The sequence below is a fragment of the Lissotriton vulgaris genome, chromosome 5 (assembly GCF_964263255.1).
Source record: "Lissotriton vulgaris chromosome 5, aLisVul1.2, whole genome shotgun sequence".
NCBI lineage: Eukaryota > Metazoa > Chordata > Amphibia > Caudata > Salamandridae > Lissotriton > Lissotriton vulgaris.
This window is the reverse complement of record NC_141693.1, coordinates 1124253704-1124270974: the sequence shown is the minus strand read 5'-3', so window position 1 is coordinate 1124270974 and position 17271 is coordinate 1124253704. Positions and strand designations below refer to the sequence as shown.

At 43.6% G+C, this 17271-nt stretch overlaps 1 protein-coding gene across 6 annotated transcripts in view; it reads right to left on the bottom strand.

The window, feature by feature from the left end:
* The window catches only part of VTI1A (vesicle transport through interaction with t-SNAREs 1A), a 1083798-nt gene extending 1076691 nt beyond the window's left edge, over positions 1–7107 (bottom strand). For all 6 annotated transcript variants that reach the window (XM_086922795.1, XM_086922792.1, XM_086922791.1 and 3 more), the window contains exon 1: positions 6921–7107. In XM_086922795.1, coding sequence (XP_086778921.1) covers positions 6921–7014 — 94 coding nt within the window. In that variant the 5' untranslated portion in view covers positions 7015–7107. The remainder of the gene's footprint in view (positions 1–6920) is intronic.
* Positions 7108–17271: the final 10164 nt, after the last annotated feature.

The following is a 17271-nucleotide window of genomic DNA, read 5'->3' as shown; positions in this document are numbered from 1 at the left end:
CATGTGTTACTAGATTTGCTTCAGGGAAGACAATCCATGAATAGAATACTTCTGTCTGCCGATATTCGTGTGCCTCTATGACAAAAATTACCCTACCACCGCTTGATGATATGCCATTTGTTAAAAGCTTTATAGTGATGGTTTTCCTTAAGTTTTCCGGGATGATTATCGCATCCGGGTCGGTTTCTTGGAAACCTGCAACGTCTAAACCCGGTTGGTTTGCAGATGCTGCAGCTCCACCGGTTGCGTTGTTGTCGCCGTAAAGCGACATTGTTTAATGAAAGTTTGCAGAGCAAGTTTCAAAGAAACAAAGATAAGGTGCACAATATTTTGGAACACTGTATCCTACAACGTTGAACAAACCAAAAACTAATACATAGGATTTCTCGTCCTACTCAGTTATGGCGGATATTATCCCTTTACCCACTCCAGACGTTTATTGGAGTATTTTATGGGAAAAGGGGTCTCTGAGAAAAGCACGACTGAGTTACTTTAGTATCTAGCGTTAAATTAGTGCCTTACCAAACGTTGGCCGCCATGGAGTGTAGTTCCTATATTCCCAATAGGCTCTGCCCATTTGAATAATATATCTTATCGATTTGACGTATAACTTAGGTCGACTAGGTCTCTATCGAATATATTAGACTTAATTGTGAGTGCCAGCTAGCTCAGAGGTCACTAGAAACTTTCTCGAATACACAAGATGGGATTCGTTTCTGACAACCGCATACAACATGACAACTTTGTTTCCCCAAGAATAAACATATCTTCAGAGAGTCGTGGAAACAATAGATAGATATTTTACTCAGTCAAACGTGCATGCTTGGTTTTAACAGAGGTGTAGAGAAATAGAGAGACTGGCGTGTTCAATGAAAGGATTTATTGAACAGTCTTCTTTCTCATGCAAAAGAAATGAACTGCTACAATTTTAATACTGGTTGCAAAGTATAATGCGTACAGTAAGAAGAGTATTATAAAATAATACTGTAAAAGCATGGTATGGTTTCTAAGCCATAAAATACATACATAAATAACAAAAGCTAAAAGTACTCAACTGGTGCTCCTTAAATACGCCTACCCCAATGTACCTAACCTAAGCCTATTACGAGGCAAGAAGTAAGTATGGTGTAGCATACGTTTAGTTTGTTTTTGCCAAGATTCTAACCAAGATTTCTCTTAGGGTCTAATCAGCTCCTTACCTTGGTTTTAGAATGTCGGAGGTCTGGTATCTCTGTCTCGGGACTCGATTTCCCAACACCCCGCGAGGGGAGCTTGGAAACACTGGAGCTGGATTCTCAGTGAGAGAAAGGCAGCCACTCTGTCAGTGCGTCAGCTGGAGGGTCGGCTTCCTTCGGCACTTGCAGTAGCGAGCTGCGTCGGGCAAGTAGATAGTTGAGCTGCTCCGAACCACCGTGTGTTTGCCAGGGCAAGTGTAGGCATATTTCTACCTGGAAGGTGCCTTGTTTGACGTAAAGTCAGACATAATAACGTCACCAAAGAACCCCAAGGGAATGCTAGTTCTTTGAAAACTCCATGATTTCTAGAACAAATCAATGTTCGAGCACGGGGATGTCCCTGACTACTGAAGCCGAGTTTTCCAAGAAATCGTTGTGGCTTTTTGGAACTAGTTGAAGTAGCCATGCCTGTATTTGGACTGGATGGGTTATGTCTAAACATGGGCATGATTTCTATGCCTATATAAAGGCAAGGTGAATTATACCTATATAAGGGCATGAATCGGTAAATTATGCTTGGATTCTAAAATGCTACCCAACAGGGGTGGGGTGGGTGATAGCTCAGTCATATCCAACAACTTGGCATCTGCTGCAACGGAACCTGTAGGGTAGGCTAACCAGTCCAGGCTCGCACCCTTTCCAACAGTCGAGAAGTTGCAGATTCACCTCCCATTACACACAAAGGTAGATATGTTTCCTATTACCCCCTCTGGGAAGTTCCTCGTGGTCCCCAACATGCCTCTCCAACATCACAAAATGTATTACTTCACTCACTGCTACTGCTCATTGAATCGGTCAAAGTTCTCTTTAAAAATACTGGTCCATTGTGCTTTTTGCTGGTACTATGTCCACCGCTACCTCTCTGTGATTTTGGGTTCAGCAAAACATCTATAAATCTCAGTCCCGATGCTGCTGGGGATTTCCCAGCATCAAGTGGTTTGTTTTCAATGACCCTTCATTTAGTTCTATTTACCAAACTTTTATTAGTACCTATCCATTTCCAAGTTGATAGGATTGGTCTCCATACTTGTGGTAATTTCTAAAGGGATGAATCGATCTGTGTGGTACTTTTCTAGCATCAGCTTTCTCTGTTACGACTCTACAGTACCTGTAGTGTGTTTTGCTATTTGACTTGAAATACTGTACATGAAACGTTTTGAAAGGCCACTTCATTTCACTTCCTCGCCGTTTGGAGAAAACGTTCTTGTCATGTAGTAGAGGAACTTAGCTAGTAAATAACGTGGTCTCGGGGTGTGTTGTGGTCACCTCGTTCCCACTCAGTGCACCCTGTGCTGGTGATTCTCCTCACTAACCACCTCCAGCAGTGAGGAAACGATGCACAGCACAAACGAGTTCGGGTTGGGTCCATCTGCTCCATTCTTAAGGCCTCAAATGTGGTAGTTCCTCCTGCACGATTTATAATCCAATTCCTCCACCATCAAGAGGTGGGCTTCTAGGTAAAATTTACATTCTCAGATTGTCTTAAACATCGCTAATAAATCCACTCTAATATCAGTTTCCACCACTCTGACCCCGATCGAGTGTACAACTTACCTCACAGCCTTAATTTGTCACCTCTGAATTTCCAGTGCAGTTCTTTCTAAAATGTTCTGAAGGCTATCAAGTAGCTCCGCTTTCCTAAAAGCCATGTGTTGTTTTGGCTTAAAGCCGTCATGTTTTGATTCTGATGTATTTCTACTTGCGCCTGCTATTGTTGTTTGATTGTTGGGCTCTTGAAAGGGCTGCAGGCCTTTCTGCGTGCTTTTGTTGAGAGGAATTCAGCTTTTGCAGATTAAGCTAGGTCCTTGTGCAGGCTCACTTCTAGCTCAATATCTATAGTGTAGTCAATATATCTGTTTTTGGCGCTCTCAGCTGTGAAATCGTCCTTTAACCCTTTCGATTCTGATGACGAGCTCAGCTCGTCATCACCCAAAGGTGTCGTGTGCTGATGACGAGCTGAGCTCGTCATGAACAAATGGCATCAGTGATTTTCCAGCACAGGGGGGGAAAACGCCCAGCAGCCATGTGGTTAAGGAGACTGTCTACACACCCGACCGGGATCAATGAATTTGCACACACAACATTTTGCAGCAGTGTTGGGTTATTTTGATTATAGCTCCTAAGACATTGGCCATGCAGCTTGTGCATCTGCATCTAGACCCATTCATGCGGCTGTTCAATTGGGCATATTTATTCAAGGAGCAGCAATTGCGCCTCATCTTCTATGTAGAACATTCCCCCATAGTCCACTTTCTAGTGCTCATTCCAGACCCCTTCACTATTCTCAGGGCTCCTACCTGGAACCTTCCTACTGGATGTTATCTGGAATTTACCGGCCTGTCCCAGGCCCTTACACCACTCAGAAATCTTGATTTTGGAGGTGAATGCTCAAGTGTGTAAGTCAATCTAAAAAGTGTTGTTTTTTTTTATTGGCACACAAGCATTTAGTCGCTTTTTAAGTTCTACACAGGGTAGATTTATTAAAGGTACAAAGTAAATGTATACTCATAAAAGGCAGGGATAGTGACATGAGTGTGAAAGAGTGTGGGACAAAGTAATAAGGAGATTAATTGCTACACCAATGTCTACCAGAGTATCGCCGGACAAAACTCTCAATATGGAAGAGCTGCTGGATCATTATTTATTCCATAACGTTTTCTGAAATAAGATATCACGAGCGGCTTGGACCTTGTGATTCCGGTTGGTCCGTTTAGATTTGGCAAGAGACTGAAAGGAGTAAAACTAAAGAAAGCAGAGTAAGAGGCAAAGCAAAAATTCCTCGTTTTTTAAGAGCCACACCAAATAAGCATCAGGAGAGAACGCACTGGGGCAACGTCCAGGATAAGGTGAGATGCTGGAGGCAATTAAGTCTCTGTGAGGCCCCAAGCTGGAGGCAACGCTGTTATGTCACTGTGAGCTAGACAGGGGTTACAATGACAGGTGGAGAATAGCGCACAGGCAGGGACAGCCAGTTCCAAGTAGGGAGTCAAGTGGTGTGGTTTGAGTGAAAGCAAAGTATGGCTGGACTCTTTTGTTCAGTGGGGTAAGGGGATATTAGCAGTGGTGATGCAGATATACACAAGTCCGGGTTTGATTAGGTTGTATGCCCCGAGCCTGGTCTTAATCAGAAGCATGATTTTCATTTGCAAAGGTTGCTTGTGGATTCTGCCAAAAGACAGAGTTTGTGTACAGTAATATCAGGGAGGCTCGTTAGCTGTTTCCCTGTGATTTGTGTGGGATGTACCTGTTTGTATGAGGCAGAAGTACTGAATCAAAGTAAAACTGGAAATCAGAGGTGGGGCCGTGAAACTCCTTGATGGCGCTTGCTAGCCATGTTTATTCAGCATCTGCATTTAACTGGACTTTCTAGACAATGAGGTGCTGAGAAGGAAGATTAAGGGTCGAGAGTGTGGCTATTATGGAGCTTGAGACAGATAAGAAGAGGGACCTTATTAGTGAGAAGCTTTTCAAATATAACATCGGCAGACGTTTGGAGCCCCTTAAATTGGAGAAGATGTATTTGAATGAAATAGTTTCCATTATCCACCAGCATTGTCAATGCCAAAAGGTGCCTCGTCAGTCAATGATATATTTAATCATTGAATAAGTCATCATACATTCACTCTGTCATACATCATGCATCCAATCATCCACCCACTGACTTATTCATACATTCTTCCACTTGCACGAGCACATTTAACTCAGACACAAACTAAACACAATATGCAAGCTAAATTAAAGAATAAAAATAAGGAAGCAAACATACTGCCGGATAAACATGGCAGGCATATGTTTTCAATTTCATGTAAAACTAAACTTAGCAGTGGTGGCCAGAGGTCTTGCAGTGGTAGTGTACAAGGTTTTTCATTGTTTTGAAGTTTCAGCATGGCTGTCATGTTTTAAAACCTGTTTTGACTATCTTAGAATGGTAACACAGTAAAACTATGTACAATACCATTCAGTGACGCATGTCTGAAGTGTGCTCTAAAACTAATGAAAATAGAAACATGATAAGTAAAGAAATGAGAGGAAAATGGAAAAACAAATAACTGGCCCTACAGTCATGACACGGAAGCAGGTGGATGTGTACTGATCAGAAAAATGACTTCGCTCATAGAGCAACAGATCCAATGTCTCAACTGCTGACCCACTGCCCAATCAGCCATTGGCTCTATTGCCTGGTGAGTGGCAGCATTTTTAAGTTGATTTATTTTCTTCTCTTTATTTCCCAATATATTAGACATGGTGTATTAATAGTTTTCATTACAAGGTCTGGGTGACAAGTCTATCAGACGTTCCAACGAGATTCCCACAAAAATGTATAGTTCAAATGCTCTAGCCTTTTAAGTTTGCCAGAGGGGATAATCAACACCAAAATCATTGCCTACAAAGAGTAATCTGTGAGATTTTATGTAGCAAACGACATGCCTGCAGGCTTAATACAGTACAATAACTGTCCATCCTTAAAAGCTTATTGGCTCAAACATAGTTTTTCATAATAAATAAATTAAACAAATTGGCTTTGTCTGCATCTGGCATAACATGTTCCTATAAATCAATAAGGCCTAGAGCCTTGGCCTTTGGCTTGACATCAAAACCAGCACAGGTTTACTGAAGTGCACTCAACAAAATTATGGAAGCTGTGTAAAGGACTGCTATATACCCAATGGTGTACACTACTGGTATGTTGTTAATTGTGTAAAGAATGGTGCTACCAAGATGCCAGAAACGATCTCCTGCTATCTAAGGAGGTCGTTCAAGCTTGTAGCCTCAATGGCCCCAGCCAAACACAAGATAAATAAAAAAGGCAACAGAGCACACAATCGGATTATGTGCTAACAAAGTTAAACAGTTTTTCATTTTGAAACGTATCTGAGTTTGCTGCATAGGTACACTTGAAACGAGCAAATTGTCTATACAGCCAACATGTGTTTCATCCCACTGGACGTTCTCAATGCTGCAAAAGAATACACCCGAAGACACAATTACAATCGTTAACATGTGATTAAAATATGTAATACGACCAACCATAAAAAAGTAAGAACAAGAGCAATATGTCATGGGCCACATTCAGAACTCCAAAACAAAGTCTGTGCCGAGCAATAAAAAACTATTACAGAAATCTGGAATCCCGGTGTCCAAAAGTCGCAGTGCTGACCAGTCCAGTCAAATATTAATATCAGGCTAGTGCTGATGAAAATACTGGGAAACTATATCCAATGCTCTCTCCCCGTGGTGAGACACCCATCATAATTTAGTTAGCATACATTTCAAATATGATATCACGTCCATGACTATATTCTAGATTAACCTGGTAGCAGAAGAGATGCGATATATGTCTGTTCTACCGAACCAGGCCTAACAGCATTAACAACAGAAGAGACCTGACCTCAATGGACAATATGAGAATGTTAACACTACCCAGACCGTAAAGCCAGTGGGGAGATGGGGGCGAGGGGGTACACGAGTAAGTTGAAGAAATCTAAAAAGTCTTCTATAAAACACCACCATAGGGGCTCCACTGTTTGGAGCGTCTCCATTTAAAAAACACAACATCCCTTTATAAAATTGATTCAACACAAACATCTGCAGACATCCTGCCACACTCAGCAAGTTTGAGCATCCCTTCTTTCCCATACACATTCACTCGTTCCGTGTGCCAGTTAGCACACAATGTTGTCTCACCAGCAGCCAGCTTGGGAATTCGCGCGATCCTGCCGGTTATTTCGGCGCTCAGCACCGAGTAGTCCTGCTCGTAACCCTCAAAGTCTGAAGACATGTTTGCACTTCTGCAGCCTACACCAGCAGCACTGACAGCTTGAGCCGCTTCCGATAACACACACACTCCACTTCCGGGCCCAGCTCCTCCCCTTCGCCTGGCAATAGAGGAAAAGAACACATTCACTGAAGCAAAGAGAGCCCCGCTGAAGCACGCTAATAACGTGGCCATGTTGGATGCATGTACAATGATGAATTTGAGGCAACAATCTGGATTCAGTAGTATTTTGAGAAGGAAAATATGTGTCGTTACAATTATAAATACAACAGAAATAGCTTTTTGGAATAGAATGAATGAGTTATTCGTACACCACAAGCAATTAATGAAAAGGATATTTAATGGTTCATGTACAACACAACGTATGAAGAAAAGATTGGTCTACAAAAAAAGTGGTGAACACTACGTTCTGAAGTATTGCCTTTCTAACAAACCAACAACACTGAATAGCCTCCAGTTCTATATTTATTTCAGGCGATTATAGTTTACCACCTTTCTCTATAGACCTTCTTTCACGTTTATAGTCTAACCATAGCAACCTAAGCTGCACCCCCACAACAACCATGAATTGCCGGAAGAGACGTCAAATCATTCAGCCAATAGGAATGCGAGATATTTCTCTTTCGGCGTCTACGGTATTGTATTCACAAATATTAAACTGTCCCTCCCTCTGCATCACGAAGGCGAAAAGCGTGGATAAATCGATGCAAAACAAACTGTTGTTTTCACTAAAAAGTAAGTCAAGATGGAAATCGAACACCAAATACTGCACCATGCTTACTACCAAGAAAAGAGCTTGGACTCTACCCAGGTTGTTTCACTTAAGTACGGAATTGTTATCCCTCTGTATGAAAGTCAGCCGAGAAGGGTTATTTTACATGAAATGTTACAGATTTATGAAGTAGGCAAACGTTTTGGTAGCTGCTACCCCCGTAGCGAACCATTGACTGAGTGGAGTGGTGTGGCTCAAGGGTTAGAGGCGGCAGACCCGGATGCAGAGAACGGCCCGGGACCAGGGTTCAATTCCCGATGCGGCAGGGTCGTGGACCAGGGTCAGCGGACTCGATAATTCTCGCCTCAGTGCCTACTCTAACCAGGGATCACACTCGGCAACTCTGGGCATTAGCTTGCCTCATCTTTACAACGGCCCCCCACATTCGCCGGGGATGCCTGGTTTCACCTTGGAGATACCCAGTAGGGACCATCTCACAGGGATAGCCAGGACAGGTTCCCCAGCGGTCTACAGCGCCACGACCCCTCAGGGCAGCAGTGCGCTTTACAAGACACATACATTACATTGACATAGACCTGCTCAGTCGATATGTCAATTTGTAGAGTGCGCTGAAAACCCTTGAGGGTATTATTTCAGGCCCTTGTGCGGGTGAGAAGGAGACTGGTCCCGCAGCATTATTCGAAGAGCTGAGACTTTAGCTTCCTGTGGTACTCCAGTAGCTAGGAGGAGGCTCTGTTGTATTACAGGTGGTTGTTCCATGTTTTAGGTGTGATTTAGGAGAACGAGGACCTCCTGTGAAAGTGGGGGTGTGTGCGCAAGTGTGAGTGAGGCTGAGTGAGGTACGTGTCTGAATGGAATGTGAAAGTATATGCAGCTGTTGAGGTATGCGGGTCTATTGTTGAGTAGGGCTTTGTGGGTGTGCGAGAAAAGTTTGAACTAGCTCCATCTGTGAATGGTGAACTAGTGAAGCTCCCTGAGGGGAGGTGAGTTGTGGGTGTGGCGTGGAATGTTGAACTTCTGAATGGTCAGAAGCCTGTTCAGGAGCTCCTTGGAAATGCTGACATACAGTATGTTGACGTAGTATAGTCTGCTTGCGAGGAGTACTTGCGTGGTGGTTCGTCTGATGTTTTGTGGAAGCCATTTGAGTTATCACAGCATTCGCAGGATGTAAAAGCAGGCGGAGCTCACTGCGTTGAGTTGTGCCATCATGTTGAGCTTGTCGCCCAAGATGAGCCCCAGAGTTCTAGCCTGGTCACTGGGTGTGGGTGGTTGTCCTAGTTCTGTTGGCCACCAGTTGATGTCCACAGGGAGTTCCTGTTTCCAAAGACTAGTACTTCTGTTTTGTCGTAGTTGAGTTTAAAGCAGTTGGTTCTCATCCATTCTGCTTCAGAGGTCCTGATGTTGGTTTTTGTGGGTGGATGTGTTACCTGTCCGGGAGAGGATGAGTTGGGTGTCGTCTGTGTAAGAGATGATTGTGAAGCTTTTAGATTTGATGAGGTTCAGGAGTAAGGCTATGTGTTTGTTGAACAGGATATGGTTAAGGATGATCCATGAGGGACTGCGCATATTAGGTTCTTGGCCTCCGATGTGAAAGATATGAGTGTATCTCTTTGGGTTCTTCCCGTGAAGAAGGAGCAGATCCATGTGATCGTTGGTCTTTTGATGCCAAACTCATGGAGCCTTCTCAGAAGTGTGTTGTAGGAGACTGTGCCAAATGCAGCTGAGATGTTAAACAGGATGGGGGCAGCTGTTTTTCCTTAGCCTAGGATGGTCCTGATGTTGTCAGTGGCTGCAATGAGTGCCATTTCTGTGCTGTGATTCTGTCTGAAACCTAATTGTGTGTTGTCCAGTAGGTGGTAGACCTTGAGGTGGCTTTTTAGTTGTTTGTTGGTGGCCTTCTCAGTCACTTTTCCTGTGTGTGGAAGCAGGTAGATAAGGCAGTAGTTGGCCAGTGGGCGTGGGTCAGCTGAAGGTTTCTTCAGGAGGGCGTTGACTGCTACATGCTTTCAGGCTTCTGCGAAGTCGGCAGAGATGAAGAAGTTCAGGATATGGGTGAGGACTGAGCTGATTTTGATGCACCAAGCTTATAAATGTGGTGGGGGCATGGTTGTATTAGGACACCAGAGTGGACTGTCCGCATGATTGTGGCTGTTTCCATTCGGTCAGGTGGTTGTCTTGATTAGTGATGGGCAGGTTGGCAAAGATTCGCTGGGGTCTGTTTGGTGTGCGAAGTTGCAGTAGATGTTAGCAATTTTACTGTTGACAAAGTTGCATAGGTCGTCTCACAATTCTTGAGAGGGAGTGATTCTATTGGCGGAAGCCGTAGTTGTGGTGAAATCTTTGATGATTGAGAAGTGTTTTTTTGCTGCTGTTTGATGCTTTCCACTAGTGCGCTTTTCTTGGTGTCTCTTTGTTTTGAAGGTGTTTCTGTTGGTGGCTTCGTGGCTGGCTCTCACCTTTCTCTCTAGCTATTTGCATTGTCTTTTGGTGTCCCAAAGTTCCTCTGTTTACCATCTGAGGGTTGGTGCTTCTCTGTTTGATGAATGCTTGGGAGTCTGTGCCGTTCTGATCCAAATGTTGAATTTGTCGGCATTGGTGCATTAAGTTACTAAAAAATGTGAGTGCATTTTCATGCAGGATGGGGGAAACCTTATTGCTACTGGTCTTACATGGTTGCTGTGTGATGTTTATAGAAAGCTGCCTTCTACAAAGTTGCAAGGAATGTTGGCTAGAAATATAAAGGATCTCTGAGGAATTGTAGTGAGTTGATTCAGAGGCTGGGTAGAATAGCCATTCTCTGGATGGAATCACAAAAGAGCAGCTTTGAATTGCAAAGGTAATTGTATGAGATTGTAGGTGTATGTTAGGGTGTTAACTGAAATCACAATAGATTGGTGTAGGTCTGTCACTAGTGGAATTCTAGTGTGCTGTGTTGAGTTCCAATGTGGTGGGTAAAGTTACACTGGGCAAAGCGGAGATGCTGTGTGGACAAGTGGAATGGAATTACCATGACGTTAAGGGGACTGTGCAGAGTATTAAGAGTTCACTGGTTGAGCTCTATTAAAGAGGTTTGTGGACTTAGAAAAACTGTGGGTTGGGCAGGATTATAGGGGTGCCTGGAATAAAAGAGTGGTACATGAACTTGCAGGAGGAGAGTGATATTGGAATTGTAAGAGAGCAACAGAAATTCTAGTGCTGATAAATGGGAAAATGTGGTGGTATCACATTTTATCATAGTCGATTTTGTTACTTTGAAGGAGATCTTGTCCAGCTCAAGGAAAAATCAGAAATAGACCCCTGCACTGATTTTCCCTATAACAAGTCTCTCGATATTATTGTCCTCAGCACACTCAACTGTCACACATGCACGCTAATGGCCTGCATGTAAATGAATTCAGACAAACAGCAGGTGCACTGGTGTGGAGGGGCAAAGCATGTGCACCGCTCAGTTTCTTATTGAGGCTACCATCCACTCACTGCTCAGTAGAGGCCAGGCGGTGATAGCAGCAACTGATTATACTTGCCGGACAGGGCTTTTCACTTCTTGTCTGAACCAGAAATTTTGCCTACTAACCTATCATGTTTACAATGGTGTAATCAGTCCGTTACAGCAGGGACCATTGCTCAATTTATTTGTGCCATGGATGGGACATGTATGTTTTCGCTGTGTATGTGTAGTTGATGGGCATGGAGTAATGTCTAGCTGTTACAGCCAAGGAATTCATTTTGCATCTCATGAGAGAGTTTGACATACAAGATGGAGGTCAGCGGATGCATGCCAGATAGCAGCCAAAAAGTGCAGGAGTTCTCCAAAGTATTCCTGAAGACCTGTGAAGTGGATCAGACTCAAGGGTGCTGAGAATAGGATATAGAGGACACGTTTTTAGTGTAAGGACAGTGCTTGCAGCCTCCAATTTTTTCCCGCAGAGGTGTTACCCCCAATCGGTTAGGAGGAAGTCTCTCACTCTTTTTATCTTTGTTTTTGGTCTTTCAGAAAGGGAGATCCTGACCCCAAACCTACTTCCTGCTGCCCTATATTACAAAGACTTTGGTTTAAGCAGTGTGTGAAGAATATGCAGTAAGACAGAAACCACAGGAAAGCAGCTCCAGAGCTCGGCATATTGAATCCTCAATCTCTATCTTCAAACTGAGTATAAATAAGGAACAGAAACTCGCAGATTCTGTGCCAGGATTTCTCAACAGCTATTGCCAAAGTTCCCATACTAGTGAACGCCAATACAAATATGTGAGCTCCCGGGTTGTAAGTCATAGATTGCAAACTTCCCATTGCCAGGTTCAAGAACCGGGGCCTCGAAGATGTGCACCCTGCTAAGAGAAACTGTCTTTAACCACCTTGAAGAAATGAGCTATCTTATTTCTGGCAACGGCCACCTGGAGGTATTCCTGTACAGACGAGAGGCTGCCCAGAAGACGATGGCCTTAAGGAGCTGGGCAGGAAGAACTGGATACTGCCTCAGTGTAGCCCAAGGTAGGGCCAGTCCTTGAGATCCTTGCCGCCTTGCAGTGTGTCGCACAGCAAGATGACGCGCTCTCCTGAATCCGTGCTTGTGTGATGACACTTTGCTCTCCTACTGATTGATCCTAGGAGGACGGTGAGAGTTGGCTAGAGATGGCAGCGGTGAATGCGTAAGATATATTCAATGAGGAAGTGCCTGTGTCACTTTCTGTGGTTTCATCCCCAGAAAAAGAAGCACCTCTGAAGGCTTAGTCCTGAAGAAAGTTGTAACTGCAATTGGTGGTTTTAACTCAACAAGATCCCGGATGGGATGTTACTTTTTTAAGTGGTGGTCTTTAGATATTATCTATGGCATATCCAACACAGGAGATTTTCCTCCCTCCGGCTGGCATGATCTACTGAGGCATGTTCACCTGAGCCTTCACATCCCCTCCTGTTTTGGCTTGTATGCATGCTTCTGCGCACAACCGCTCCGCCATCGGAGATTGCACGAGACAGCTGGGCAGTGGCAGATTTTAGTGCTGCTGCTTCATGGAGATCAAACATGTACACACACTGGAGTGGTGCCATACATTTGTTGAACATTAAAGTGTGCAACCAAAGGTGCAGTTACTACACTAACAGTGACAGACACTTAGGAGGTGCAGAGATTTAAACCCCTTATTGTAATTATAATGCCTTAGAGAAAGAGAGTCATCTGATACACTTAGGTGTTGGTTGTACAATGGCACATAATTCTGTTCAATTACTAGAGAAGCTCTGCATTGCCTAGGGGGATGCTTAAGAAGGGGAAGTAGCAGGCACTTCAAGCTCACACCTGGGGGGGCAGTTGCTATGGGTGAAGGTCTCGCCCTTAGGGAAAAGACTGAGACTATCACAGCCTTGGCTCAGCACAGTGGAATAGTTCAAGGCTAGAGTTTTTTTTAAGATGTTTTAAAGTCCCAGCTTACTGCTTCACTCTCAACACTCTAGTACTGGAATTCCTAGTTGTTGACTACTCTGCATCAGTCCCAAACTCCTTTTATCAAAAAGTGCTTAACACCGAGATAAACATTCTCTCTAATCCAGTACACTTCCAGATACATTCTAGAATGATAAACATTTTACTTTCTTCAAATCTTAGCGGGTCTTTAGGAATCTAGAGTAGGCTCAAATGAGTAAGGGCGGGCCCATTGAGTGCCCTTCAGCAACAGGAAGAGGCAGGGCAGGGCCACCCTCTTTGTCCTAGCCCAAAGAAATGGTCACTCCGGTAAGCGCTTTATATATTTGCTGGGCATAAGTAGACCCTCTCACCTGCCTCTGATTTTTTTGATTCATTAAAGCCACTAAGTGTGGAGTTACCTGCTTTTATTCGACTTAACGTCCCCAGCCACTATGGGGAAACTTAAGGCTTCAGTGGCTCCTCCAAGCAGCACAGGGACCACCCTGGATAGATTCTTAAAACGAGCAGCCAGGAGTCATCTCGAAAGAGATTGAGTTGGCAGAACGCCACTTATCACTCTCCTCACTGGCAAACATTCATCTTAGCTCGACATTGGCACCACTGGTCACGCTGGGTTGCAAGACAAAATATAACGGCTTGCCCCTTGATGACCCTTATTGATGCAGACCACCAGCGGTCGTATCAGTAAATTACTTATTATCTCCTCCATCCACAAGGGACACACCAAATATAAGAAGGAGCATGCCAGTGAAAAGAAAAGGCATTACAGCTAGCTCAAGGTCTAAAAGACCTCGCACAGCACCCCAGACCCATTCTTAGGGAAAAGAACACCTAGTACCAGACACTGAAATAAGAGGCCAAAACACCTTGATTAGCGACTAAATCTTTTATAACAGAACTTAAATCCAGCAAGCTTGATTCTACCTACACCCAGCTGGAGGAAATTGAAGTTAAATTAAGTCCCCTGGTCCTCTCTTGCCCTCCAACCCAACATAAAGGGTTGCGATCTGAACTCGAGCTTCAGGCGCCAGGCCAAAGGATGCTCCCCTCAGCGCCTCCTTCTGCGGCTGAAACTGGCCACACTACGAAAGAAGCTGGACAAAGATCTGCTAAATCAACCACCCTGAGCACCTCTTCTAGGACTTCAAGGGTAAATCACTTCGGAACTGTGCAGCAAGTAAGATTCAGAGACCTAAGTCTGGGACCAAATGGCCTGCACAGTGAACCATTTAAAGCTGATGATACTTTCTACTCTTTCTCCCAACTCCCACCCGAATGCACCTCTTACGTCCCAGTTAAAAAAAAATCCAACCGCATGGGTCATGAACCATGATGACTTCCAAAACCTAAAGTACAAAGTAACCTTTTGGTTCAAAAGCAAGGCTGGCTGGAGGCCAGATTTATCGTACAAAATATTGATGATTAGAAGAACCCCCTGGCTGGGAAATGGCAAAAAAAGAGTCCAGGGGTGACTGCCTGATAGTAAACGTCAGAACACCAATGGTGGTAAAGTCTCTTCTGCACTTCTTTAAAAACCAATTTTAGCCATGAGGTAGTATTCAGGTTGTACCCCAGGACTATTTCTGCCAATCATCAAGACTGCGCCGGGCCAATAGTGCTGAGTCAGTTGCCTGTCCCCTCATAATTTCCCCACGAGAAATGATTTAGAAGCCCTGGCCACATTAGAAGACATCCATTGACGACATTCAAAAGTGGCACCCACACTTGAAGAAACAGACTCTTTGTGTTTGATTCAGGATCTTTCTCACACTCCAGATCACAGCAAGATGTATATTTCCCAAATATATTAACACGATTATAAACTTAGGCCCTGTGTTCGTGGCCAGTCCCAGGCCGATGAAGGCTCACTGGTAGCTCATTTTCATACACACACAGAAAACATTGAGGGGACTCGCACAAAAATTTAAACTCCGGATTAAATAAGACTAATAAATCAATTTCAAATTGTGTGCTGTCAAGAAACTTGGCTAACAGGTTTCCATATTTATGTTTTTTTTATGTTTCCTTTAAACCTGCATTTCCATCAATGGCAGGTAGAGCATGTGGAGGCCAAGCTAATTTCTTTTCTGTAAAAGTCAGACTTAAAAGTATGAAAATGTTGGTCGTCCCTGTGAGAAGTTGGCCTGCTATGTGATGTCTACTATTCTAGTGGGCATCCTGTATTAGTCCAAACAACCCTTATGGTGATGGTTGTAAAGTCACCCTTATAGACCAGCTATCCTAGTGGTAGCATGGACAAAGCAGACTTAGGCTAATACTTCAGAGAGCATGTGAAGCCAATTGTTTTACCAATAATAACCCCTTGAAGACCAAATGAAAGGACACCACACAAGGTATATATCAAATATATATGTATTTATTACTAACACAACCCCTCTGCACTCTTTAGGAGGTCAGAGTTCGAGATACAGCACAAGTGACTCAATATGCATACTATAAGTTGCACAAATACAATTCTGCCCTAGGGGCCTCACGAAACATATACTAAATAAGTGGTATAAGAACCACTTCAGAACAGGTGAATCGGCCTACGGAATCGCTGGGACTACACTGAACAACCACAGGTTAGGAAGTAGGAGTCTCACAGGATGCGTGTGCAGTGTATAAATACACATGCAACTTCTCATAGACTTTCAATGGGAACATAAAAGTTAGAAAATAGTTGATTTCGGACAGTCCGGGTGGACTTGCGGGGAAACACAGTTAAAACAGGACACTTGGATAGTTATTACCCACGGGAGCACCGGAGTACTCGAGTTACCTCACCCAGGGAAGCCGGGTGCATAGGTGTGAGGTTGTGTCGGGTTTCGTCGTCGATTCCTATGGAGAGCTGCAAGAAGATGCTGCAGGCGACCAGAAGGAAGATGTCCGGATGGATCCAAGGGTGGATCGAAGAAGTGAAGAACCTGAAATCAGGGGGGACAGAGTCTGGGTCATTAGCCCGTGACCAGGAAGGAACTAGGCGATGTCAAGCTGCAAACAGATGAAGAAGTGAAGCTTGTCTCTACAGCCACGTGGACCAGGAGGCGTCGACGACGACCAGGAACAGGATACGGACTCCCCCACGAAGGCTGGTTGTTCAGACCAGCAAGGTCTGTGGAGCTTCCCCTTTACAGGAAAGTAAGAGCAAGCCCAGAGCAACCAGGCAAGCAGCATTGTTTCACATCCAACAGTCATTTAGAGTCAAAAGATTAAATGTTAAAATTTCATCCGTATTGACCATTTTGGGAACGTTCGAAAGCTCCAGAGTCATCGTTTTTCATCAGAAAATGCATTTTTTGAACTGTGCCAAAAACAATTCAAAATGTCAATCAATTGGATCGTGCCTCATGTTGAATAACTACTTTTTAAACCCTCACAGTGACCAAAATTGCCATATATCACAGAGCTTTGCTTACTCAAAAGATTCAATTTTGACCAATTTCAGGCACAGATATGCCTTTAAACACACTTATTTTAATTGAAAAATTCATAATTCACATCCAACAGTCATTTAGAGTCAAAAGATTAAATGTTAAAATTTCATCCATATTGACCATTTTGGGAAAGTTCGACAGGTCCGGAGTCATCGTTTTTCATCAGAAAATTGATTTTTTTGGACTGTACCAAAAATGATTCAAAATGTCAATTGGATCGTGCCTTATGTTGAATAACCACTTTTTAAACCCTCACAGTGACCAAAATTGCCATTTTTACAGAGTTTTGCTTACTCAAAAGTTTCAATTTTGACTAATTTCAGGCACAGATATGCCTTTAAACACACTTATTTTAGTTGAAAAAGTCATAATTCACATCCAACAGTCATTTAGAGTCAAAAGATTAAATGTTAAAATTTCATCCATATTGACCATTTTGGGAAACTTCGACAGGTCCGGAGTCATCGATTTTCATCAGAAAATTGAGTTTTTAGACTGTACCAAAAATGATTCAAAATGTTGATTGGATTGTGCCTCAGGTTGAATAACCACTTTTTAAACCCTCACAAGAAGATGCTGCAGGCGACCAGAAGGAAGATGTCCAGATGGATCCAAGGGTGGATCGAAGAAGTGAAGAACCTGAAAGCAGGGGGGACAGAGTCTGGGTCAC